This window comes from Cucumis melo, chromosome 7, assembly GCF_025177605.1.
Source record: "Cucumis melo cultivar AY chromosome 7, USDA_Cmelo_AY_1.0, whole genome shotgun sequence".
In the NCBI taxonomy this organism is placed as follows: domain Eukaryota; kingdom Viridiplantae; phylum Streptophyta; class Magnoliopsida; order Cucurbitales; family Cucurbitaceae; genus Cucumis; species Cucumis melo.
Window position 1 is genome coordinate 27,730,849 of NC_066863.1, and position 22,664 is coordinate 27,753,512.

At 33.1% G+C, this 22,664-nt stretch overlaps 3 protein-coding genes across 7 annotated transcripts; all 3 read right to left on the minus strand.

The window, feature by feature from the left end:
- Positions 1-355: 355 nt before the first annotated feature.
- On the minus strand, positions 356-5,585 carry LOC103494594 (uncharacterized). Of its 2 annotated transcripts, XM_051087360.1 has the most exons (7): positions 5,297-5,585; positions 4,828-4,875; positions 4,283-4,665; positions 2,801-3,108; positions 2,649-2,705; positions 1,463-1,935; positions 356-952 (listed from the first exon to the last, which is right to left on the minus strand). In XM_051087360.1, the coding sequence occupies exons 3-7, from the start codon at positions 4,531-4,533 to the stop codon at positions 635-637; spliced, it is 1,407 nt and encodes a 468-aa protein (XP_050943317.1). In that variant the 5' UTR covers positions 4,534-4,665; positions 4,828-4,875; positions 5,297-5,585; the 3' UTR covers positions 356-634. The 2 variants fall into 2 exon arrangements, with proteins under 2 accessions (XP_050943317.1, XP_008454067.2); XM_008455845.3 differs by lacking the exon at positions 4,828-4,875.
- A 1,032-nt stretch (positions 5,586-6,617) lies between these two features.
- On the minus strand, positions 6,618-7,385 carry LOC103494885 (putative CCR4-associated factor 1 homolog 8). Its single transcript, XM_008456265.3, has one exon. It carries the CDS (start codon positions 7,383-7,385, stop codon positions 6,618-6,620), a length of 768 nt encoding a protein of 255 aa, XP_008454487.3.
- Positions 7,386-10,375: 2,990 nt separating this feature from the next.
- Positions 10,376-20,813, minus strand: LOC103494596 (phytoene dehydrogenase, chloroplastic/chromoplastic). Of its 4 annotated transcripts, none has more exons than XM_008455848.3 (15): positions 20,646-20,813; positions 20,007-20,510; positions 19,786-19,918; positions 19,541-19,629; positions 18,157-18,214; positions 17,718-17,873; positions 17,089-17,237; positions 16,194-16,313; positions 14,987-15,200; positions 14,803-14,905; positions 13,631-13,678; positions 13,296-13,341; positions 11,633-11,820; positions 10,717-10,879; positions 10,376-10,601 (listed from the first exon to the last, which is right to left on the minus strand). In XM_008455848.3, exons 2-15 carry the CDS (start codon positions 20,208-20,210, stop codon positions 10,542-10,544), a joined length of 1,731 nt encoding a protein of 576 aa, XP_008454070.2. In that variant the 5' UTR covers positions 20,211-20,510; positions 20,646-20,813; the 3' UTR covers positions 10,376-10,541.
- Between the last annotated feature and the right edge of the window lie 1,851 nt (positions 20,814-22,664).

Below are 22,664 nucleotides of genomic sequence, written 5' to 3' on the forward strand. Positions count from 1 at the left end.
TCATGATGCATTTCTATGTGAGGAATCACATTTACAACCAACCTAAAAAAGTTGATGCGATGAGTAAGACACAATGATTATAGATATTTGCAAATCTGCCAACAAAAGAAAATGTCTTTTTAGCTCAAGCAATGTAACATTCAAAGATATCAATAATGAAACTTGTTACTTCTTTAATATTTAAAATTCCAAATACGCGGTCTTCGAACGTCTTGAACCGACCAGCTTATAGTGAATTCAATGTCCCTTTGCAGTCAAACTGAGGTATCTTCTAGCTGAAAGATGAATTCTAGACAGATAAATCCTTAAGAGCATGATTCATTCAAGTAGAACAGTAATTCAAGGTAAAAAAGTGTTGGCAAAAGTTATTTTATTGAGATCTAAACCAACTTAAGACTAAGAGAGAGATCGGTTCCTAATAAACATTATACAGAAAAGTTACATAAGTAAAACTCAGGATCACTCTCTAACTCATTGAGGCAGCAACAATAGAGAGATGCTCCATTTTGTAAATTACTCTGTCAGACCTAAACCTGAAAACTGGTCATTACGTACCTATACCAACAGCTAATGGCAAGGTGGAGATTTTACGCCTGACCAGCTCCAGTTACTCTAATGGACAAAGGTAAATCACTTACTGACTATCGGGTTCGCTCGAATGTTTCTTGTTCCAACTCCCTGGTCCCGCTTTTCTTTCCCCTCGTTTTCTCTTGTTCCTGGGGAAGTTGATATCTGAAGCTAAACATTTCTTAAGAGCTGATTGTTCCTCAGAGACCAAAGCTTTTCCCATAGGATCAGGTTGTGTTGTTGGATTTGAGCTGAGGCTGGTGCCTTCCCCTTGGCTGACTTTTTCTGGTTCACGATGCTTTTCAACTGGCTGTGCAACAACCTTGCTATCCGTGTTTCTCTCTGCCTCAACCACCTCGTTGTGTGTCAGCACATTATCAACAATCTGCGAAGGTCAGCTTTGACGTTAGAAGAAGGGATCTACTTATTTGCTAATTAAGAAGAGCAAAAGTGACCCTTAAGACAGAAATTTAAATGTACAATATAGCTTCTTTAGAGCTTAACATATCTATTCTCATGAAAGCTATTAAAAGATGAAATTTTCATTTCATAGTCATGCAGTATGTGCGTATCAAAGAGATCAAATGAAAACAGACCATGATACATAAAATCCAAATGTACATCATAGCTTCTTAAGAGAAAAACATATCTATTCTCATGAAAGGCAGTGGTGCAAAGATGTAAATTTCGTTCCATAGACATGAAGTATATCATTTAACTTCTTTGCAATTAAATGCCCTTTTTAGTTTTATAGTCTATAAACATAGAAACTTGAAAAGAAAAAAGCAAACCTATTTTTGGGAGTTCAAACTTCAAACCAAAAGTTGTCTCTAGCATTATCAGTCACAAGAAAAGGATGTGTATAAGACATATAATAAGCTGGACATATTCTTACAGCCTCAGTTGAGTCCCCAATTTGGGGTTGAGGAAGTGAAACATCAGTAGCAGTCAAATTCCCAACTGTACTTTCAATAATATCAGGAACTAATATTGCATCCCCAAAGCTTGAAATAGCACTTTCAGGCTTCATTAGATCCCCAATATCACATTCTGATATACGTTGAGTCGATGCACACATAACACTGACTGATAATTCTCCATTTCCAGCAGAAAATGTAGGACTAGGGGCAGAGCTGGTCTGTGCCTCACAAGGTGCAAGAAGGCTCAAATTCTCTGAGGAAGAAAATATTGCAGCATTTTTTGACATCACCTTATCCATTTGACCCTTTAGTTTGTGTAGTCGAGAATGCACCACTTCAATTTTCCAGAGTACTTGTTCCAGAGAGTTATCGGTGTCTCTGGACTCAAGAATGGAGTCGTTATTAATCCCAAACTTGTCATCAGAATCAGCATTTTTCTCCACTTTCACTGACCCAATAACAACAGAAAGCCAACTTTAAAATTTTTAATTCTTAAATATGAAATTGAAGGGATTAAGGTAATGAAACTAAGAAAGAAGCATTGGAATGAATAAGAAGACAGTTTGTATATTAAATATAAATCAAGGACAACAATGGCCTTGCACAACCAAGATATATGCAATGGAATAATGTTTATGCAAATGCTAACCCTCCCCCACCAACCCTCGCACACTCACAAGAACAACAAAAGAAAAAAGGATTCTCAAGTTTTTCTGAAACATGTAGAGGCTGATTTCATATTTATGCGTGTTTCAGCAAAGAGAAGGTATGATATATGTCCTAATTGTTGCAGGTGAGAGACAAAAAAAAAAAAAAAAAAGGAGAGAAGCCCGAGTAAAGTGCTTATATCTTTTGAAATAGGATGTACCACGTTAAATTAGAGATTAAAATATAATAAGACATTCAATTAGGAAAAAATCTTTTGGTTGATGATATGGTAGAGAAAGGGATACTTCAGTTAAATGCACTAAAAACTCCAAGAGAATAAATGCATGAAAGTGAAATAAAGCTTTTTTTGCCCAACGTTTAAAATAGTTGAAAATTTCCTTCATTCAATATACTACTCCAAATATCCAGCCTTCCCATCAGCTATCATCACCACAGAAAAAAAAAACTTCATGCCACGTAGAAAATATGTGGGACACAGCAGAAATATTTTACCTGGATTTGCAAATTCATCAGCTACAGAAGTACCATCTAGTTCAGATCTCTTATTTTCTACATAAAAAACAAAAGTTACCAAATGATACAGTTGCATTTAGAGGGAGAAGCGAAGAAACAAGAAGTTATAGCTACGAGGTTAAAGCTGGTACCAAAGTATGAGAAAAGGTTATGATGTGACATATAGGATGATATATCAATTGCATCTTCAATTTTCTTCCGTTTTCTTCGTTTCATTGCCTTTCTTCTGTAATATTGGCTAGAAAATGGAAATGTTTTTGAAAAAAAATCTTCCATTGTTGGATCATGGGCAGGAACTTTTTCTTGTTCATATACTGCAAGTGCTCTGGAATATTTCAATGCCTGTGACTCAATTTCTTTAATTCTCAATTCTGTCCACTTGCAGCGCCACATTAGAGGGCGGATGAAGTTTTGCCAGTGAGCTGTTAACTTCCTCTTCCTACAAAAGAGCAGAGCCAGTTGAACCATTCAAGTGCCTAAAGTATAAACATAAAGCTGATAAAGTACCCGTCCTATAGCTCTGCATCCTGATTTGGGAACAAAACAACAATGATCTAGATCCTTGATGTTATTCCTCATCTTCATGATACCAAAAAGATGAGATTGCAAGATTTTCTATTGTTACCATTACATGTGTGAACTTTTTTGTTTTTCTGAACAAATGGCGTTTTTCATTCATTTAGTGAAAAAGAATAACCATACCCGAAAATGAAAGGACCCTTTTCTGCCATAGAAGAATTACAAGGAAAACCACTTCAGATAGTATTAACTACATGTGAGACACTTTTTTACTTTTTGTTTCTCTATAAGAAACAAAATTGCATTAATTACTAATATATAAATATATATATATATATATGAAAGGTCAATGTATAAAAAAATTGTAGCTGGTTTTACAAATGAATTGTAACTACGTGTGTATAAAGGGAGCACCAAGTAAAAACATAAAAATGAGATAAATTCAAAATTTGTTCCCTAAAACTTCTGGAATTTTTTATTTCTAAATTAACCCTAGATACTTTCTACTCTTATCACCCACATTGTGCAAGTTTTTCAAGTTGGAGGAGCTAGAAAAGAAGTTGAGTTAACCAGTCCGATTATTGTACCAATACCAGAGAACTTCAACTCATTAAACATTCGAGTCCAGAATCTTTTTGTTAAATGACAAAGCACAAAAAATGCCAACTATTTTCCCCATCTATCTTACAAAGATTGCAACACTTTACAACTTGTGGAAAGACCCCTTTACAAAGATTAACAGATTTCTCGTTTGCAAGTGTTGGCTAGACTTCTTTAACCAATCAAGGACAAGAATATTCAACTCCCAAGAATCACTAGGATTAGGAATCACATTTCCCTTAATCTTTTGTTGGGGAAATAAAAATGAGGAAAGACAGCTTCTAAGTCTTGAATTGTATATCTCCACTTTCAAAGATTAGGTATGTATGATTTATTGATATCATTAAGTAGTCCAATCAAGGGCAACCAAAACCATTAAGAAAAGTAGAAAGCAAGTCTATCATGTTAGCTCATAATCCTATAGTTTTCATGTGATTTTTCTTATAACAAAATATATGTGATGAATTATATTTGCAGCCTGGAAAAATAGGAACCTTATTTGAAGCGTGCTGCTAAAGGAACCAAATGTGGGTGGCAAGCCGATGTCTCCAAAAAATTGAGTTTCTACTTCTCCTTCGCTGAATCCTGAACAATTATCCGCATCAGAAGTCTCCCCGAATGAGCTTGAATATTCAGTTGCATCAGGGTCTTCTTTCCCACAAAATTTGGGATCAGTTTTATTCGAACCTTCAATTATGTCAACCTCTAGATCCTCCCGACTATTAGCTTTGCTATGACTTTCCATTCCAAGAAATGGTTCCCCAGACTAGCTCCTCCCCCTGCCCTTCCTATTTGAATTTATCAACGAAATATCCAACTTAATCCGTGCAGCATTTTTATTTGATCCCGTAATGGCTATACGGTGGCACAAGACATTCTGCCACACAATCCAAAAGAAAGGCGTATTAATATATCATGAAATCAAATCTAATTAGACTTCACAGTACAAATTGTAAACTCAAGATTCAAATTGGCACTCCATTTCATATCAAATAGTCGAAATCTTACTCCACAAATAAATCCCACAATCTCAGCATACCTTATCTCCAATAATTCAATCCTTCTCAAGTCATCTCATCTACCAACCCTTCAAAATGAGAAGGAAGTGGTGGTAATTTTTTTAGTGGAATCAAACAACAAAACTAATGAAAATTGTTCCACCTCTTCATAAATCAAGCTAGAAATTACTCACGCCTAGCAGCCAAGTAAATGTAGCAACTTCCCGCATCTAAACAAAACTACCAACAATAGAGCCCATTAAAACATTCTAACCCAGTAATTCTCCCTGACCACCAATTCTTTCACTACCAATATGGAAAGAGCTGCACTTTTCCTTCTTCTTAATTCCATTTCAATATAAAAATCCAATATCAAATGAATACCTTCAAAGTTCACACAAGAATTTTTTTTTAAAAAAAAAAAAAGGAAGAAGAAGAACCCAGAATTCAAAGTACAGAAGAAGAAAACCAAAATTAAGAAAAACCCAAAATCAGTATAAAGAACATTACCCAAAAACACCCAGATGAAGCAGACACGAACTTCAATTTCCAAAATCAGCAATGACATGCAGCACAAAGAAAAGAGGGAATTACAAAGAAGGGTCAGAGGAGACTAAGAGAGAGAAAAATGCAGCCGACCCAGCTGAAAGAAAAAAAGGTATGGAGGAACAACGAAAGGAAAGAGAAGGAAAAGAAGAGAGAGATTGGAGCGCGGGAGAGAGTGATCAGAGAGAAATTTCGGCGCGGCCAGAAGAAGAAGTAAGAGAGAGAGGGGAAGCAGAGAAGTTAACGTTATAAACCTAAATCAAAGCCATTAAAATTATAAAGCTTTATATAAATGATAACAATAAAAACATTTCCCGCTTATACTTCACACGTGCAATCTTTTCCTTATTAAAACTATATTGTTATTATCATTCATTACATTATATATTTCTTCATCTAATTTTTTTTCCTTAAGAGATAGGAATTTGTTGTTTGGTGTTTAGATCTCGGTGGATGATATTATATGTATTTTTTTGTGTTCGGATCTTTGGTTTTAATTGTTTCAAATTGACCTACCTAAGAGATTCTTGCAATAATGTGATGTCGAGTTTATCCTATTTTGATACCTAAGTTAATACATTGAGTGTGCTGTTCAACTAATCATAAAAAATAAAACCAATGCTATTTTATTTTTGGAGATTCCTTATTACATATTCCTCTTTCAAGTTGTCAAATCAAGTTATTTATAGTTTCTTCTTCTAATGTCCGCCTCTTATAATTATGTACGTGCTAGGGTTGTTTTTTAACAAGTGTAGCTCGATTATTTTTCACGCCAATACAACTCTTAAAATTCAAGAATGTAAATTGATTTTTGCCGTAATAAATATTGAAATTATATCAAAACTTTGTATATATTATTAAGATCTTAACTTATAAAATAACTACTCTTTTAACACAATTATATTGAGTCACTTGATGAGATGAAAATAAAAAGTAGAAAAATAATAAAGGAATAGAGTTTAAAGATTAAAATATAGCTAAAAAAAGAGAATACTAAAAGAGCATAAGAATGAAGAATAATAATCAAATATAACATTATCTATCAATAGATTTTCAAGAGTTTTTGCACTCTTCCAAATTAAACCAATCGAAATTCCTACCTAATAATCACAAAATCTTAAGATCCTAACACACTATTGTTTACATCCAAAGCTAATGAGGCAGTCCTTTTTAGTGACCGACTTGTGCACTAATTACTGTTATCAATCCAGTTCATCCATTAGTATATTGAAGTTCACCATTTTATTCATCAGGGGTTGTTGAGAAGTAGCAATGTAACTTGGGATTATGGAAAGACAATGAGTTTGGGTAATATGATCCTGTGGTTGTTAGATTGTTGAAAATTTTGGAAAGATAATGAGTTTGGGTAATATGTTATTGGATAGCAAAAGGTTCTATATCCTTGAATTCTGTAATGAAAACCATATAAAAACCCATCAGTAATCTTTGGCGAAAACTTGAGCGTCTTCTTCATCTTTGCATACGCCAAAGCTATCAACAAACTATCAGAACCACCGTTGAAAATAGTGTCGTTCACATTGAGTAACTCGACAAGTCTCTTAAGTCCAAGTTCACCGTTCATTAAGTGTTCACAATTGCGAATAATGTGTTTTAGGTCGTTGACTGTACCAAGGTGACATTGAGCTATGATGGCGAATTCCACCATGGAATCCGGCATGGTTCTAATCATCATTAGCTTCAACAAATAAGCAACATCGTGAATGCCATGAAATGTGATCCATTTAGTTATTTGATTGCTAAAAAAGATCGGCAAAAATGCATGTCGGAATTCAGCTGATGGAATTCCGTCTTTCCTCTGTTTCTTGTTTTTCAAATATTGGATTGACGTAGGACTAGAGAAGTCTGTTTGTTCATCAAAATCAGAAAAGGTAAACACCCAAGACAACCCAACATGCTCGTTCTCATCCATCAAAGTGAGACCCAGTTGAAGAATTTTTAAATGGTTTAGATTGAACTTCAAATCTTGGTAGAGATGTTCCTCGGGAGCACCTCTCGAAGTTGATCGGAGAAAGTCGGGAAACTCAGTGTCCATCGCGATCATTGGAAACTTGAAAAGTCGATCGTTGAGAATGGTCAATTCTTGGGTAAGATTATGATACCAAACTTGTCGAACGAAACTCATAATTTAACAAATGTTTTTAAGTTGAGAGATGATTAATGATTGCTAGGTTCTCTAAACATTTATAGAGAGAATTTTGGAATGGAGATTTGTAAAAGGAAAAGGAATTGAGTTTTCTTAAGGAAAAGGGAAAAGAGAAGAAATTCACTTTATATTAAATCTTTATTTGTTTTTATTTTAATTGGAGCAAAAATATATTATTGGATTTGTAGCGTAAAAATGTAAGACATTTTCTATAAAATATTGAAAATTATTTATAAAATATAGTAAAATTCATCAATTTAATTGTTCATTTAAATTTTTTACTATATTTTTAATTTCTTTTTTTTCCTTTTCATGATAATTTTCCTATATTTTTATAAATAATATTAATTTTTTAGAGCAACAATCTTAAATTCAACTCATCATTACATTACGGTTTTAATACTACTTTGATTTTTAACTTTTAATTTTGGTTTATTTTAGTTTATTTATTTTTAAAATTGAATAGAAATACAATAATTATCAAACATATTCTAGTTTTTAGTTCTTATTTAATAAGAAATAAGAAATAGAAAATGAAAAACGAGAAAATATGAAAAATGATTAAGAGACCCTCCCTCACTATATATATCGTACATACCATATTTTGGCCATTTATTTTTATTTAATTTTTTTAAATAAATATTTTTGCAACTTTCATTTATGTTTTAATTTTGTTAGGTTTAAGTCAATTGAATTTGTGTTTTAACTCATCAAATTGATTTAGCTTTAAATTTGGTAGTTATTTATTAGGTTTAAGCCATTCAATTTAATTTTGCTAAATTTAGGGTTTAATTTGGTTATAATTTTTGTTTACTGTTTATTAAATATTTTGATATTAATTGATTAGACTCGTTGAAAGGCAGAATATTTATTTCACCTGCATATTATTTATCTCCAAACATTATTTCTCAATTCTGTATATCATTTCCAATGCAGTATATTATTTTTAATATTTTATTTTGTGTATATTATATTATTTCCAATCTGCATTATATGGGTTATATTGTTTGCCAAATCATTCCCCAACTAACTTATACGACTATGCCAACTATATTATTTCCAAGTAATAAATTTCCCAATTGTATGTGATCAAAATATCAAATTTTGATATTTTAATATTCTTGGTGTAAATAAAAAAATTTCTTTTTAAACAAAAATTTAAATTCAATTTTTCTAATGGCCCTCATGTCACCCATATAATCATCCATTCATCTTTAGTTTTTTTTGTTAGATATGAATCGATAACCACGCGACATTTAAAAAACATCAAATAAAAAACTTTGTTTTGTCAACCTCTTTAATTTAATTTATCTTCCATTTATACAACTGATTCCCGAACCTTAAATCTGAATTTACAATAGACTCATGTTTTTTTTACCAATCACATCGTAATATGATTTGGGGCGACTCCAAACCTTTTAATTATTAAAGATTAAATGATTGAAAACTTAAATCACGTCACGACATATATATGTATATAACTTTTTTTGTATAATAAAATAAACCAAAATATTAGTAAATATAGCAAAATGTCATTGATAAATGATGTTAGACAATTGATAAATAGACATCGTCTATCACTGATAGACTATGAAATTTTGCTATGTCTATAAACATTTTCTCAACGGTTTTTTCATTTACTTTGCATTTACTAAATTATTTTTAATAACTAAATTAAACAAATGTTTAGAATAAAAATATTCATTTATTTTTATTGGAACTAATAAAATAAATAATTTTAATGTATTAACATACTAAATAATACTAAATTTAATTCATCTCTGGAATATTAATTATTCTCTCACATTTAATTAAATAGTTACTTAGTTTCATTTTCTATATAAAAAAATTGGTAGAATATATATATATATATATATATAACTTATAATATTAATTATTCTGTTATTAAATGCTTGATTGAGGGTCCTTCATCAACACGACGTCTTTTCCTCCTTTCCCTCTTCTCCTGACCCTTCCATTGTGGAGGGCACTTGTAGAACTTAAGGGATGCCCGTTGGGGGGAAGACTGGTTCACACTCAATTGTGAACCTTCATTGTAGGAGTGAGTGATTGAGTGGAAGGATTAATTCGTTGGATAGTTAAAAGCCTCCTCGATAGCCATGGTCGATGATGAGCCTTCCTCTTGAATGCTTGATTTAGGTGTTGCGGGAGGGGGTGCAAGGGTTGGACGGTTATGAGCTACTCGTCCACGGGACTGAAGGGTATTTGAAAAATCGCTCACACCCTCATTTTGCTCTCTAAAAATTGTTGGTATAACATTGATCAACCACAGTGGTTTATTTATAGAGAGGGTAGAGTATGGTTCAAGTGTAATGTGCAAAAATGTCTCAAGTAAATGTGATAAAAAACAGTTGATTGAGACCTACTCATACTTGATATATCAATAAAAACTTGTTATTATTATACCAATTTTGATTACGGATCCATGAACATAGCCTCAAAGATTACAACAAAATATTTGAAAGCCTGGAAATCAAACAAAATAAAACATGTACAACAAGTTGAAAATGGGGTTTAAACCTCATAAGACTATGCAGCAAACATTTTCCTCCCCAGATCACAACAAATTTTTTCTTTAGATTGTTCTTTCTCACAACAATATACAAATAGTTAAACATACAGACAAGTAGATAGATATTACGTCGACTCCTCGATCAATGTCATATCTTGTTGAAAATTGGAAGCCAGTGGAGTGTTTATAGCCCAAGGGTATTTACATAATTTATTGTACCCGATTTTATTTACTTTTTTGTTAGGACATATATTTTTTCTCTTGTACTCTTTTGATTATTAGAAATAATAAGAGCGGTGGTTTCTGTTTTTTCACGTATAATTTGTGTTCGTCTTCTTCTTCTCAATAAAAAAAATTACACTGATTTTAATTTATTTAACTGTGGAATCAAAATTATGTCCAACATACGGCATTACAATTTGTATCATTGGAGCAGCAATGTCTCCATGGTTGATAGTATGTGGAAGTATTTTTTTTTTTTTTTCCTTCCAAAATTACCCTAGAAGTTCTTGTCAACGAACACCAGCCTCGGCAACCCGTCTTTGCTCTCGAGCAACTAGCACTTCATAGTCCTGCAATATGCATGCATGGAATGGATATGAACACGTATAACCAATATTCTATTCTTCCTTCTAATTTGAATGTAGTTTCCTCTATAACAACTAACAAGGTTATCGGGAAAATTACCTTCACAATAGCCTGCGCACAAAGCTTTCCTGAAAGAATAGCACCTTCCATAGAAGCTAAATACTTTTGTTTCGTGTAGTCACCAGCTAAATAAAATCCCTCAATGGGAGATCGTTGCAAGGGGCGACATGGTTCACAGTCAGGCACAGTCTTGTAAACAGACCTGTAAGCAATATCCATTAGGGTGGCAATCAACATCTAAGAAGACGATTTCTTTTTCTAGAAAAAATTATTCGATAACTATAGGTTTCCAAGTTGTTTTTATTTTATTCTATAATACGAGGAACTAGACAAAATTTATTGATTAAGAGAGAAGAAGCAACTCAAGGGTAGTTTGGGATGCTAGAAAGTAATTAAGTTTATTGGGAATCCGAGGGACGTTAAAATGAGGGGAAAATTGAGGGTGAAACGAGAATGAGATCGTGAAGTGTTAAAATAGTGAGAAAGAGAGTTGAGTTGAAAACTTAGAAAGAGAACGTGTTTGGTATTACAAACCAGAACTAAATCGCTCAATCCAAATATACCCTTAAGACCTCAGGGATGAGGGCCGTAAGCCTAAATCGAGGGATTGGCTAAGAAAGCCCTCCAATCTATGGGTTTCCAAATTGTTAAGTGGCCATACAACCCTTATAAACAGAAGGTTGTCCATAGCTATATTGAAATGTATGCCGATCACCGTTTTGTGCTTTTCATGCAGATTACATTACCTATATTGATAGTTTAATCTCCAAATTGAGCTTCAAGACTCATTTATGGACTGTCATTTTTTCATTCAGTTGTTCAAACAAATGCTTCCTTTTTGTTAAAGTTCTCTTATTTTAGTGCATAGATAGACACTGTCAGTTTTGCTGATAAAAATATCCATTTTTTCTAGAAAAGGGTCACCAGACTCTAAAGTTAATGGTTATATGTATACCTTGGGGTTTTAACAACGTGGTACTTCACAATCTTAGCTTTGCTCTGATCAGCAGAAATTTCATCAGGAAATAGTTTAGCTAGTTCCACCATTGTCGCATCAATAATGTCCGAGTCACTCCGAGAAATCCACTCTTCTGCAGGTGCGAAGACTAGTTCCAACATGGACTGGTTTGGGTTATAATATTCCTGTATCAGAAAAGCATGAGAGAATATTACTGCTGGGAATACTAGCATGAGAAATATTACTGCTGGGAATACTAAACTACCAGTGATGAGGATATCAAAAGCTCTGAAAGGAATGGTCAGTTAAGAAGTAATGAGCAACAAGTTGATCTAAGCATCCCATTGTAAGGTTCTTCAAATTCCAATTATGCTCCAAATGAGGAAATTAAATAACCTCCTGACTAAGAGCAAGTGGAGTTGATGGTGCAGGTAATGGACTTTCGGTAAACAAAGACCGAAGTGATGGAAAATAGAAGAAATCCTCTTTTTCCTTTTTAGAAACGGATACAGCCTTTCATTAATTAATAAAAAGAGACTATTGCTCAAATACAATGAAGCATATAGATCATAGAATTCAAAGAGAATGGAGGATCAACAAGAGCATTGAGCCATCTCAACTAGTTTCACACGACGTTAGTGCCCTCGTCATATACCAAATCAAAATACATCTTTAATCAGATTTTAGAGTTCACAGAATAACAAATCCTTAAACTAAAAACACCCGAAATATATGCTGATGGAGGTGGTGCATCGTGATGATACGTAAGCTACTGCGATTTTATAGACCACTGGTAATGCTACATACTGCAATTGCTGATTAGAAAAGCTCCAAGAACCAAAGTCGGAAAGCAAGGACAGAACAAACCCATATTGCAAGAGAATGAGAAATTTAAAGACAGAGACATTGATTAACCAAATGCATTGTTGATTGCATTTTAATTTCATTCTCTTACACCATAAATCAAATTTAACAACTTTTTGTAATTCCCAAAAGATGGAAATAGGAGAAACAACAAACCCTTAACAGAACTATTGGAAACCTGATATATTGATATGCATACAATAAAGGAATGGTATATATCTTGCTTGAATGACAAAAATAGCGCTCAACAATCTGGCGTATTTACAGATCTATAGAAGAAAGACAGAAAGGGGAAGAACTTAAAGACCCTTGGGTCGAAGACTTAAATGATTTATAAAATAGTAAAGCAAATATTCTTATGTCCATGAAAATGTGAGAAACAAGTATTTTGAATTGCTACCAGATGTGCCAAGACTAAGAGAATACTTTTAGGTCCTTAGATAGCAGTAAAGGGGAATAAGGGTGTAAATAGATAGAAAATTAGTTCCTGAATGTTGTTAAAAATAGAAAGAGGGCGAGTGAGTGAAGGGTGGACTATTTGTGGAGTGTTCTAGGGCTTGGGTGAGTACACTCAAGAGGAAGATTCCAAGTTCAGTTATACTTGGATTTATCTTGTATTTCTTCACCATCATATTTCAATATATTCATATCTTATTCTTGTGAGGATATCCTCACAAATACTTGAAGGTCAGATTCCCCAATATCAAAAATGGAAACATAAAATTTCTACGGCTATGCTCATGAGTTGGATTAAAACCCACCGAATAAAAACAGCCTCAGTTGTAAGTAATTATACCTTACATGTAACTGACATGTCCGCATAAACACTAAGAAGCGGACTCCTGCATTAAAGTAAAGAAATAGAAAATATTTAGCGTCAAGTGTAAAACCAATAAAAGCATCATGTAATCTTACTACCCAAGATATTGAATTTAGCATGTTTTTGCACTAGCTTTCTGGTTTCACTTGATCAGTTTCCTCTCTTTCCATATTATTATAATTATTTTGTGGAGGAGGGGGTTACATAGTTCGCCCAAGAACCTTCTATTAAATAACAAAAATGCATCATGAGATACAAAAACCGTTCTATCACCAAATACAGAACAAGTTAAATATGAATAAACAAAGGACCTGCTAAAGAGTAAGTGATCATAGGTATTCTTCAGTTTCCTGTCAAACCTGCAAAGAAAAATAATATCACCAAATTATTGATAATATGAAGGCACATATATTAGGTTACATTAACATTGCGATACACATGCCCCATTGTTTATATTTCTCGAAACACTCATAAATTAAACGCCACATGATCAGTCCTCAATAATCTCGGAAAGCTAGTCCACCACTTGGATTTTTCGTACCCATCCAAGCCATGATGTAGCATATCCTACCGCAGTTTTTAGGCCATAATCTTCACAATACTTCCTTTTCTATTAGAAGTTACTCTACAAAAAAAAACACTACTAATCCCAATTTTGATTCTATATAAGTATCTAAGTGATGAAAGTTCAAACAAAATTGCAAAAGATTTATATCCATCAATTACTGCATTGATAATTCTCTCGCCTGAGTCACCTTTGAACATTTTATCTGACCAGACAAAATGAACTGCTTTCAATGAGACAAACGACAAGGAAGAGCATGATCAACCATTGCAACCATATGATAAACTTAATAATAAAAAACTCCATGACCAGACCTAAGAGGATGAGAAGAAACAATGACAAGAGAAGAGAGAGGAAAAAGAGAGCACGAGGGACTAGGAAGTAGAGAAAGAGATCCCATTGTGTAGACTCTATGGTGCAGTCTTTACCTAAAATTAGAATCATATATCATCCAAAACCATTCTTTAAATAATTTAAATATTATTTAAGATAATTATCCAATTAACCAGTTTATTGATAATTTTTTTTTAAAAAATTATATCTAACACACATCATAAAATATGTCGTTTAAATATGAATCATAAAATGAAATGAACCATGTGAAAATTGATAAGTTGTAGGGAAAGAGTTCCTTAATGATCTTACAACAAAATAGATAAATAAAAAATCCTATGTAACACCCAAAATTCCTAATCAAACTGTGAATTGCAAAGGACTCCTCATGCTTCGTCTCATCATATAATCACAGATGACATTCTTCCCAACAATCAAAAAATGCTCCTACTACTTAAGTCAACTATTCAATCTAGCATACCCATAGGAAAAGAACTTAGGATATGAAAAGAAGGAATATTGAAAAGCATAGGAACCCTCACAAAGTAGCATGAATAATCTCAAAGAGGGGGAGGGTACTACTACCATATGTGGACATTGATTACTGGAACTCCGACTAATTTTTCCAGCTTTTTGAAGTATGGGATTGCTCTCCAGTCATCAGGCAAAAGAAGCTTCAGGATATCAACTGTATGGAATAAAAGAATTACAATTTAAGTGAAATTTAAAAAATATGATATGTATAAGATTTCACCAAAAGTTACGTTACCAGGAGTAGCAAATACGTAAGCATCTCCTTCAATTACATTCCCATCGTTTAATGAGAACCTCTTCACTGTTCCATCATTGTTCAACTCAATTTTTTGTATCCTGGAATTAAGTCGTACTTCACCACCCAATGACTGGATATGCTCGACAATTGGCTCACATAGTCTCTCAGGAGGATTTCCATCTAAGAAAGCCATCTTAGAGCCATGCTTCTCCTACAATAGTTACATGTAAACGAATTAGTAAAGCTTGGATCATAAGAAAAATCCATAATTCAATTCTCAAAGAGTTGCCACAATATTAATGGCAGCCAGCATGAAATTTAGAGGTAATAAGATTTTAACTAATTCAACAAATTTATTTTGAAAACGAGATAGGAAAAATGTATTTCCTAGAACAAAGGGTAGAACTAGGATAGTTGTCTCCCATAATAGTTGAACAAAGGGTCATAAAGAGAGTGGAAACTGAAATTAATTGCACTGTACAATGGGGAGGGGGGGGGGGGGGGGGACATCAAATGGCTTCAAACATAAACTAAGTAACTGAATGTCTGTGTTGCGTACATGTTAGAAAATCCTTGGAAAGAAATGGAGAAATCAGCATTATGTGGGATTAATATAGATGAATCAAAGATTGGTCAATTAACGAAAAAGTAAATAGTAAATTCCAACACAAAGTTGTGTTGGATTAATGTGGTGAACGCCATATTGTCATAATTGTTCTGGAAAAAAATCAAAGAATTTTTCGTGATAAGCAAATTCCCTGGATCCATCATTTTGAAGTAGCCCATTTGAAAGACTTCATCTAGGTGTTCCCTATTGAAGTTGTTCTTGAAACTATCACTACAGGAAATTTGTCTCAACATAAGTGCTTTTATGTTTTCTTGGTAGGTTTTTTCATTTTTTTCTCTTACTCTCATGTGGAGTTTGTATCCTTTGAGGATTAATCTCTTTTCATTACATCAATGAAAAGTTTTGCTTCTTGTTAGAAAAATCTCCTAACTAGTGACTAAAGTAGAAAGACTATATTGTTTCTCATACAAAAAGAAAACTAGAAATACTATAAACTTGACAAGGTATGAACATTTACATCAGGAAGCGTGTGAGCATGTACAACAATGAAGAGAATTAAAAAGAACTAATTCCATAAAGCTATTATAAAAAAAAAAATCAGCCCAATGATCTTATTGTGCAAAGAAATAATCATACCTGAAGAAATCGATTCAAGGCAATCAAAATGCATTGCATAGAAAGTTCATCGGGGTTAATGAAGTTCAGAGCCTTTGACATAGCAATAAACACCTCCGTTGTTACACGATCAGGTACCCCCTGGATAACAAAACAAAAATCAATGCCAAAAGAAGGCATTTTAAACCAAACTAGCAATTTATTGATAAGAGCTACCCATGAATACACGTATTATTGAACTACCTCTGATTATCAAGTGTAATAAATTGGATGAAATAAACAAACAAAACAATAAGTACATCAAATAGTTAACAAATGACAAGTTTTCCCTCGTAATATTTTCCTGACTATAATTGTAAATATTTCTCATTTAAAATATACATTCATATATATGTAAACACATATGTGTTTGTATATGTGTATATGTGTGTGTATATATGTATATATGTGTGTGTACATGTATATGTATGTATGTGCGTATATGTGTATATGTATATGTATGTATGTATGTATGTATGTATGTATAGATATGTGTGTGTATATTATGTATAGAAATGTGTGTGTGTGTATGTATGTATGTATATGGCCTAATTCACTTCTGGCACCCTGTTTTCGGTGATTTAAAGATCAAAAACTAAATTTTTTTTTCTTTGAACTTTATCCCACTGTAGAATCAACAGTATCGGTAGAATCCAAAGAAAAAACCTTTTTTTACAAAAAATTTCCCTCGTAATCTATCATGTGCAATATGAGGCCATGTAAACATGGGTACTTCATTGAGTACATGCTCCTACCATAATTTGGAATTCTGCTTTTGGAAATTTTCAATGGCAATTTTATCACCTAGAATCTGAGATTTTCTTTCAGTTTATGTTACCCGCATATTCAATAAAAGGTTGGAGCATGTTAATCATACCCGACTTCTCATCCACTCTTGCACAGTTAAATTATCTTGAGCCTCAACATAAGATTGCCCACCAAGCATTGCTGGCAGGAGCCCAATTGCAAATTTAATTTTCTCTGGCCAAGTAAGCATCTCGTTGTTCCTTAAAATAGCCCATATCCCTGTCAGTAATTCTCAAAGTTTTAGGAAACTTGCATTTCTGGTAACATAAAATATTTCTAGAGACCAAGGGGAACAAAATGACAATTTAGCGAAAAAAAAGAAAAAAAGAAAAGAAATGCACACAACCAGCATCATCGGCAGGCAGTGCGATTCACATCCAGAACACACAAGAAGTTAACGCCAATTAAGCACAAAGTGATATGAGATTTCATTGCCACGGGGAGAAATAAAGAATTTCACAGAATGTACCCAAGTAACTATTGTAGCCATGCGGCACAAGAATTTTGTTAGGTAATTGATCAAACAAATCTAAATTTAATACCAACAGACTAACTGGTTAACTGAATGACAAGGCTACAGTATGCATAACAAGAATATCATCATTGCAAATCATGATTAGCCTTTCAAAAGCATAAAGTTTATTTCAGCCACATTTCAACAAAGTATGCAATGTCAATAAACTTTTTGCTCACGCCTACCATTTATGGGTGCAGGAAGTTTTTCAGGGAAATCAAATCGGCTGAACTCCCCCGGCTTGTTTGGCATAGCAAATATCATTGAATGTTCCTTCCACTGTAATCGGTCATTGATTCCAAGTTCTCCAAACAAGTTCTGCACATTGGGATAAGCCCCAACTTTCGAGCAAGAATAGAAAAGGAAAGGATCAGAAATTAGCATCTCATGAAGACAATATATAACATATACAAAGGTTCGCAAATAGCTGGTTGTACAATTGACCTTAGTTTTTATCAGGTACAAGATAATTTTAGAAAGAGAAATGGAAAGTGTGGTAAAAGATTAATTTAAATCCAAGTGGACTATATTGTAGACTATAGAACATAATGATTGAATTATACTGATAGTTTGAGAAACAAAAGCAAACGCACTAGGAAAATTGATCATCTCAATAATACTTACAGAATATGTGCAGACCAGTCTCATACCAGTCTCCATCATCATCTTTCCAAGCTGCTACCTATAAGAAAAGAGCAAATAAAACATAATAGGAAAAATCAAAATTTGTTAAGACCTATAAAAATGATATAGTCTAAAGAATACTTACAAGAATATCTGTAAAACTGCCTCAATTATTAATTTGAAATAACATATTGTCACAAATTATAACAATATAACCATTGTTTCTCTTTTTTAATAAGAAACAATATGTAGCTTAAGAAAAGCAAACTTGTTTAGGCTTGAGAAAAAGAGAGAAGCAGGGGGGCAGGATAAGGAGACAGTAAGATTGTCAAAATACATATTAAATAAGAAGATTCCCAACAACAGCATCCTCGTATGCCTGCAAAAACCACCTTTTGACTTCCACTTTACATCTCAAAATGCATCCTTGTCTCTCAAAATGATAGACACCCTGAACTCCACGTCCATATAGAAGGATAAGAAAAAGGTGCAAATATGGTAATTATAGTTTGAGCATGGAATGACCTCGCAGGACCCTTGTAACTTATGAGTAGAACTATTAGAACAACTATATAGGGGAAGGGCTAGGAAGTATACAATTGATGATGTGGACACTCAAGGTATTAGATTTCGGATTGTTCAATTCATTGACATGGAAAGTGCATATTTCTTGGGTACACATTGAGACGTGCCCTGTTATAAGTGCATGTTAATTCCCCCATATGACTCACCAAGCAGTCCTCTTGAATCATAAAGGTCCATCATCAGTTGTAAGGGTATACTTCACTCATCCAAGCTTCTGTTGGGACATCCTCTCCAAAAGGATAAAAGGATCCTTTGGCTTAATCATGTTCAAGCTTTTTATTGGAACCTTTGGTTGGAACACAACGCCCACATCTTCACGCATAAGAACTGCAACATAAAATATTTTTGGACTCTACTCTTTTGGCACTTACTTGGAATCTTTGGTTAGGACACAGCGCCCATGCCTTCCCAAATAATAACTGTGACAAATTATTTTTTGGAATCCAATTCTCTTTTGACACTTACTTAGAGCAAGTTGTCTCCCCTTTTTATAACTACAGTTTATTTACCCTCATTAACTAATGGAGTCAGTAATGCATATGCCATTAAGATGATCAAGAAGATAAGGGGTTCGACTGTTCAGAAAGATTGATATTTTGCAAGTATAGCTAAATTCAAAGTTGACAAAGAAGCTAAAGTACAGTGGATAAGAAATGAAACACTAGAAGACTCAGCACAGCATACCTATACAATTTCTATACAAAATATCCAGAGAAATAGACTATGCAGCTAATACTTGCAAAATAGATAGTCTATAATAGAACTTATAAGCAAACAATATTACGTCCGGCAGGCCTACCTTTCCACCTAAAACATCTCGAGCTTCTAGTAAAACAGGTTTGTGGCCAGCATCTGCCAAATATTTTGCTGTCGATAAACCAGCCAATCCTATAGAGTTTAAAAACATGATTATACCATTAAATATATATATAAAAAAAAAAAAAAAAAAAAAAAAAAAAACAATATAACACATTTTGTCATCGGCGTCATCTATCTCATTTCCAATAAGAAGTTAAGTCAAGCTAGAAAATTAAAGTTCCTGACCTGCCCCAGCAATCACTACTTTCAATGGCTTCCTGGGACGTGCAGAAGCACGAAAACTAGCAGATAAGGAAGCTGCTTCAATGAAATTAACTGTATCATCTATCTGTGGTCTAGGGTAATCCACACAAACTATCTGTTCATGAAAAAATGATAACAATAACTAATTCCATTCAACAACTGCACAATAAACAAAATAATCTGGAATCTCAACGAGGACAAACCTTCAGTGGTAAAGCTCCCTTATACAGTTTCCTACTAACATGTCTGCCAGATACTTTCAACCCATCGCCCACAATCTCACTACCCCAAAACGCTAAACCATTGCTTTTCTCACAACTTAATGGAGAACAGCATCTCGAGGTTACTTTTGGAATACCTTTTTCCCACCTCAAGTTCAGAGCAGAGACAGACCCACATAGTGACATTTCACCGAAACCCCACTTCCCACAACTAAATCTTACCTCCAATCTTTGAACACACGAGCTCAGAAACAGAAGAACACAACAATTAATCCTTTCACCAAAGACCCAGAAAGAAAACTAAACTACTTCGGTGGATGAAATGAAACCGACAATCACTACCAGAAATCACTTGTAGTCTTCTATAATTGTCTTCTTCCTCAGCTTAAAGCCAGAATACCAACCCAATTCCAACTACAAAGACACCACAAGCACATAAACAGTATACCCCAAAGCAATAACTCCACTTCTCCAGCCACCACGGTTCTAAATTACAATAAAAACAACAAGGTCCGTCAATCCTACGAAAAGGGCATACGAATTATCGAAAGAAAACATTGAAATTGAAGTGAAAAAGTAGAAAAGGGGTATGATGAATACCCACGAAAATTTCTCATTTACCCGAGGAGAAATGGATTAGAGGAGTACGCAAGCCACTGGAATTGAGCTAAATGGAAAGTGGTAGTTGTAGTGGGGGATGTTCCTTTCACAAACTGAAAATGGGGAGTTACCATTTTTGCTTCGTTATCTACCATTGTGATGAGAGGCAATTTGGTCGTTTCTCAACTACGTGGCTTTTGCTTGCCTTGAAGAATATTCTTGTTGCTTGTTTCCTTATGGAAATAAATTATAAAATTGACATTATAACTTATTTGAATACATTATTTCTGTTACACCCTACATATTATGTCTTATATAACAATGTTGATAAAATAATAAAAACAAAGTTTAAATTATGGATATCCATCAAAATATATCAAACTTCTGATTTTATGAAAAATATTGATTTCGGTCCAAGTTTTGGAAATTGTTATAAAACTTTTATTGTGGTTTGGTTGGATTAAAGTTGACTGTTTTTAATTACGACAATTTCTATAAAATGAGTAACATTCAAAATGTATATCGTAGATGTCAAGAGCAATATTTAAAAAGAAAATGAAAAACATTCTTAAGGTAATATTGTTAACTGTTTATTATAAAATGTACGTGTTTATCGTATAAAAATAACTTGGAGCTATTGAAAATCTTGTTAATTCAAATGTGAACATCAACGTCGTTCCTACATCGTTGTAATTTTTCTGAAAAACTATGTTACCTCTCAATATCGATTACAGAATTTCGAAGTTTAAATCTCCCTTAAAACATATCAAAACGGTAAGTAATCAAATAATAAAAACAAACTAAATATTATCAAACACTCCACCAAGAAACGATCTCAATTTTTTTTTTTTTTTTTGTAATTTCGACATTGATTTGATAAATGACGTGATAATTGATTTAAAATTTATCCGCACGTACAACTTTGATAAACATTGAAGTTTCAGAAGTCTCTTCGTTGTTTTCTTTATTCTTATCGTACACCAGTTTTATTTCTTATTAACATTGATATTTTACATAAACCAATGTAAAAAACACTCAACAAAAAAGGGTATAGGAGAATACTACTTGAAAAAAAGAAAATTATAGAAGTAAAAGGTATTAACAGTTTTTGTTCATACGCCAATACAAATATTTTTTTTTCTTTTTAACTTTTCCCCCCAAAGTTTGAGGTGAATTATTGAAACTTTTAAAAATTTGAACATTTTATGAAATAAAAACATCAACCATTTCCATCCAAACTAACCATAAAAGTATTTTAAAACTTCAAATGTATTTTTTAAACTTTCCAAACTTCTAAAGCATTTTTTATTTCAAAAAGGTACAAAATTTAGTATATTTTCGTATAATTTAACTTAAAATATTATCAAAATCAAAGAAAGAAACTAAAACACAAAATTTAAAAATTTAAATATCAAAATTAAACAAACATACAAAGTCTAACTAAATAACATGAATTACACACATTGTTTAATCGAAAAAACTTACCCAAATTTGAGTTATAACTACTACATACAAACAAGAATGTTGTTATTTCTATCCATTAAGTCGATGCCAAATTTAGATTAAAAAAAGAGGAGAAATTAGACTGACGAACAAAAAATATAATTAATAATTTTCATTTACTATGTATGATATGTCAAATTCTTCTTTTTGATATCATACCATTATAAATAAATAAAAGAAAACTCAAATCCAAAATAAGTAAAAAAAAAAGAAAAGAAAAATACATAATCCCTTTCCCTCCATAAATTGTGTTGGACTAAAAAAAAAGAGAGAAAATAAAATAAAATATTTCTTTAAATATATATATATATATATATTTGGTCAAGACGGTCTTCGGCCAGTCCGTGTCATCTACGTATAAAAGAATTAAAAAAGAAGGAAAAAAGAATGAGCTTCCTCGGCAAAGGTCTGTTTCGGTGGACGGTGGGCCGGCGGCGGAGAAATCAGTGGCCAGGACCTTTGGGGCTGGGGCCGGACGATAAGCGGCCAAGCCAACACGAGACCGTATGCTTCGCCTGCTCGTACGCCGACGGGTAC

Bases quoted from the DNA above. Each gene is read 5' to 3' on its own strand.
- LOC103494594 (XM_008455845.3), bottom strand. From the start codon at position 4,533: ATGGAAAGTCATAGCAAAGCTAATAGTCGGGAGGATCTAGAGGTTGAC. The intron at 3,109-4,282 runs GTTCCTATTTTT...GCTCTTTTGTAG, and splicing joins AGCAGCACGCTTCAAATAAG to GAAGAGGAAGTTAACAGCTC. The intron at 2,706-2,800 runs GTACCAGCTTTA...TTTTTTATGTAG, and splicing joins TAACCTTTTCTCATACTTTG to AAAATAAGAGATCTGAACTA.
- LOC103494885 (XM_008456265.3), bottom strand. From the start codon at position 7,385: ATGGACACTGAGTTTCCCGACTTTCTCCGATCAACTTCGAGAGGTGCT.
- LOC103494596 (XM_008455848.3), bottom strand. From the start codon at position 20,210: ATGTCACTATGTGGGTCTGTCTCTGCTCTGAACTTGAGGTGGGAAAAA. The intron at 17,874-18,156 runs GTAAGTATTATT...CTTGCTCGAAAG, and splicing joins GACTGGTCTGCACATATTCT to TTGGGGCTTATCCCAATGTG. The intron at 17,238-17,717 runs GTAGGCGTGAGC...AATTACTGACAG, and splicing joins ACTTCCTGCACCCATAAATG to GGATATGGGCTATTTTAAGG.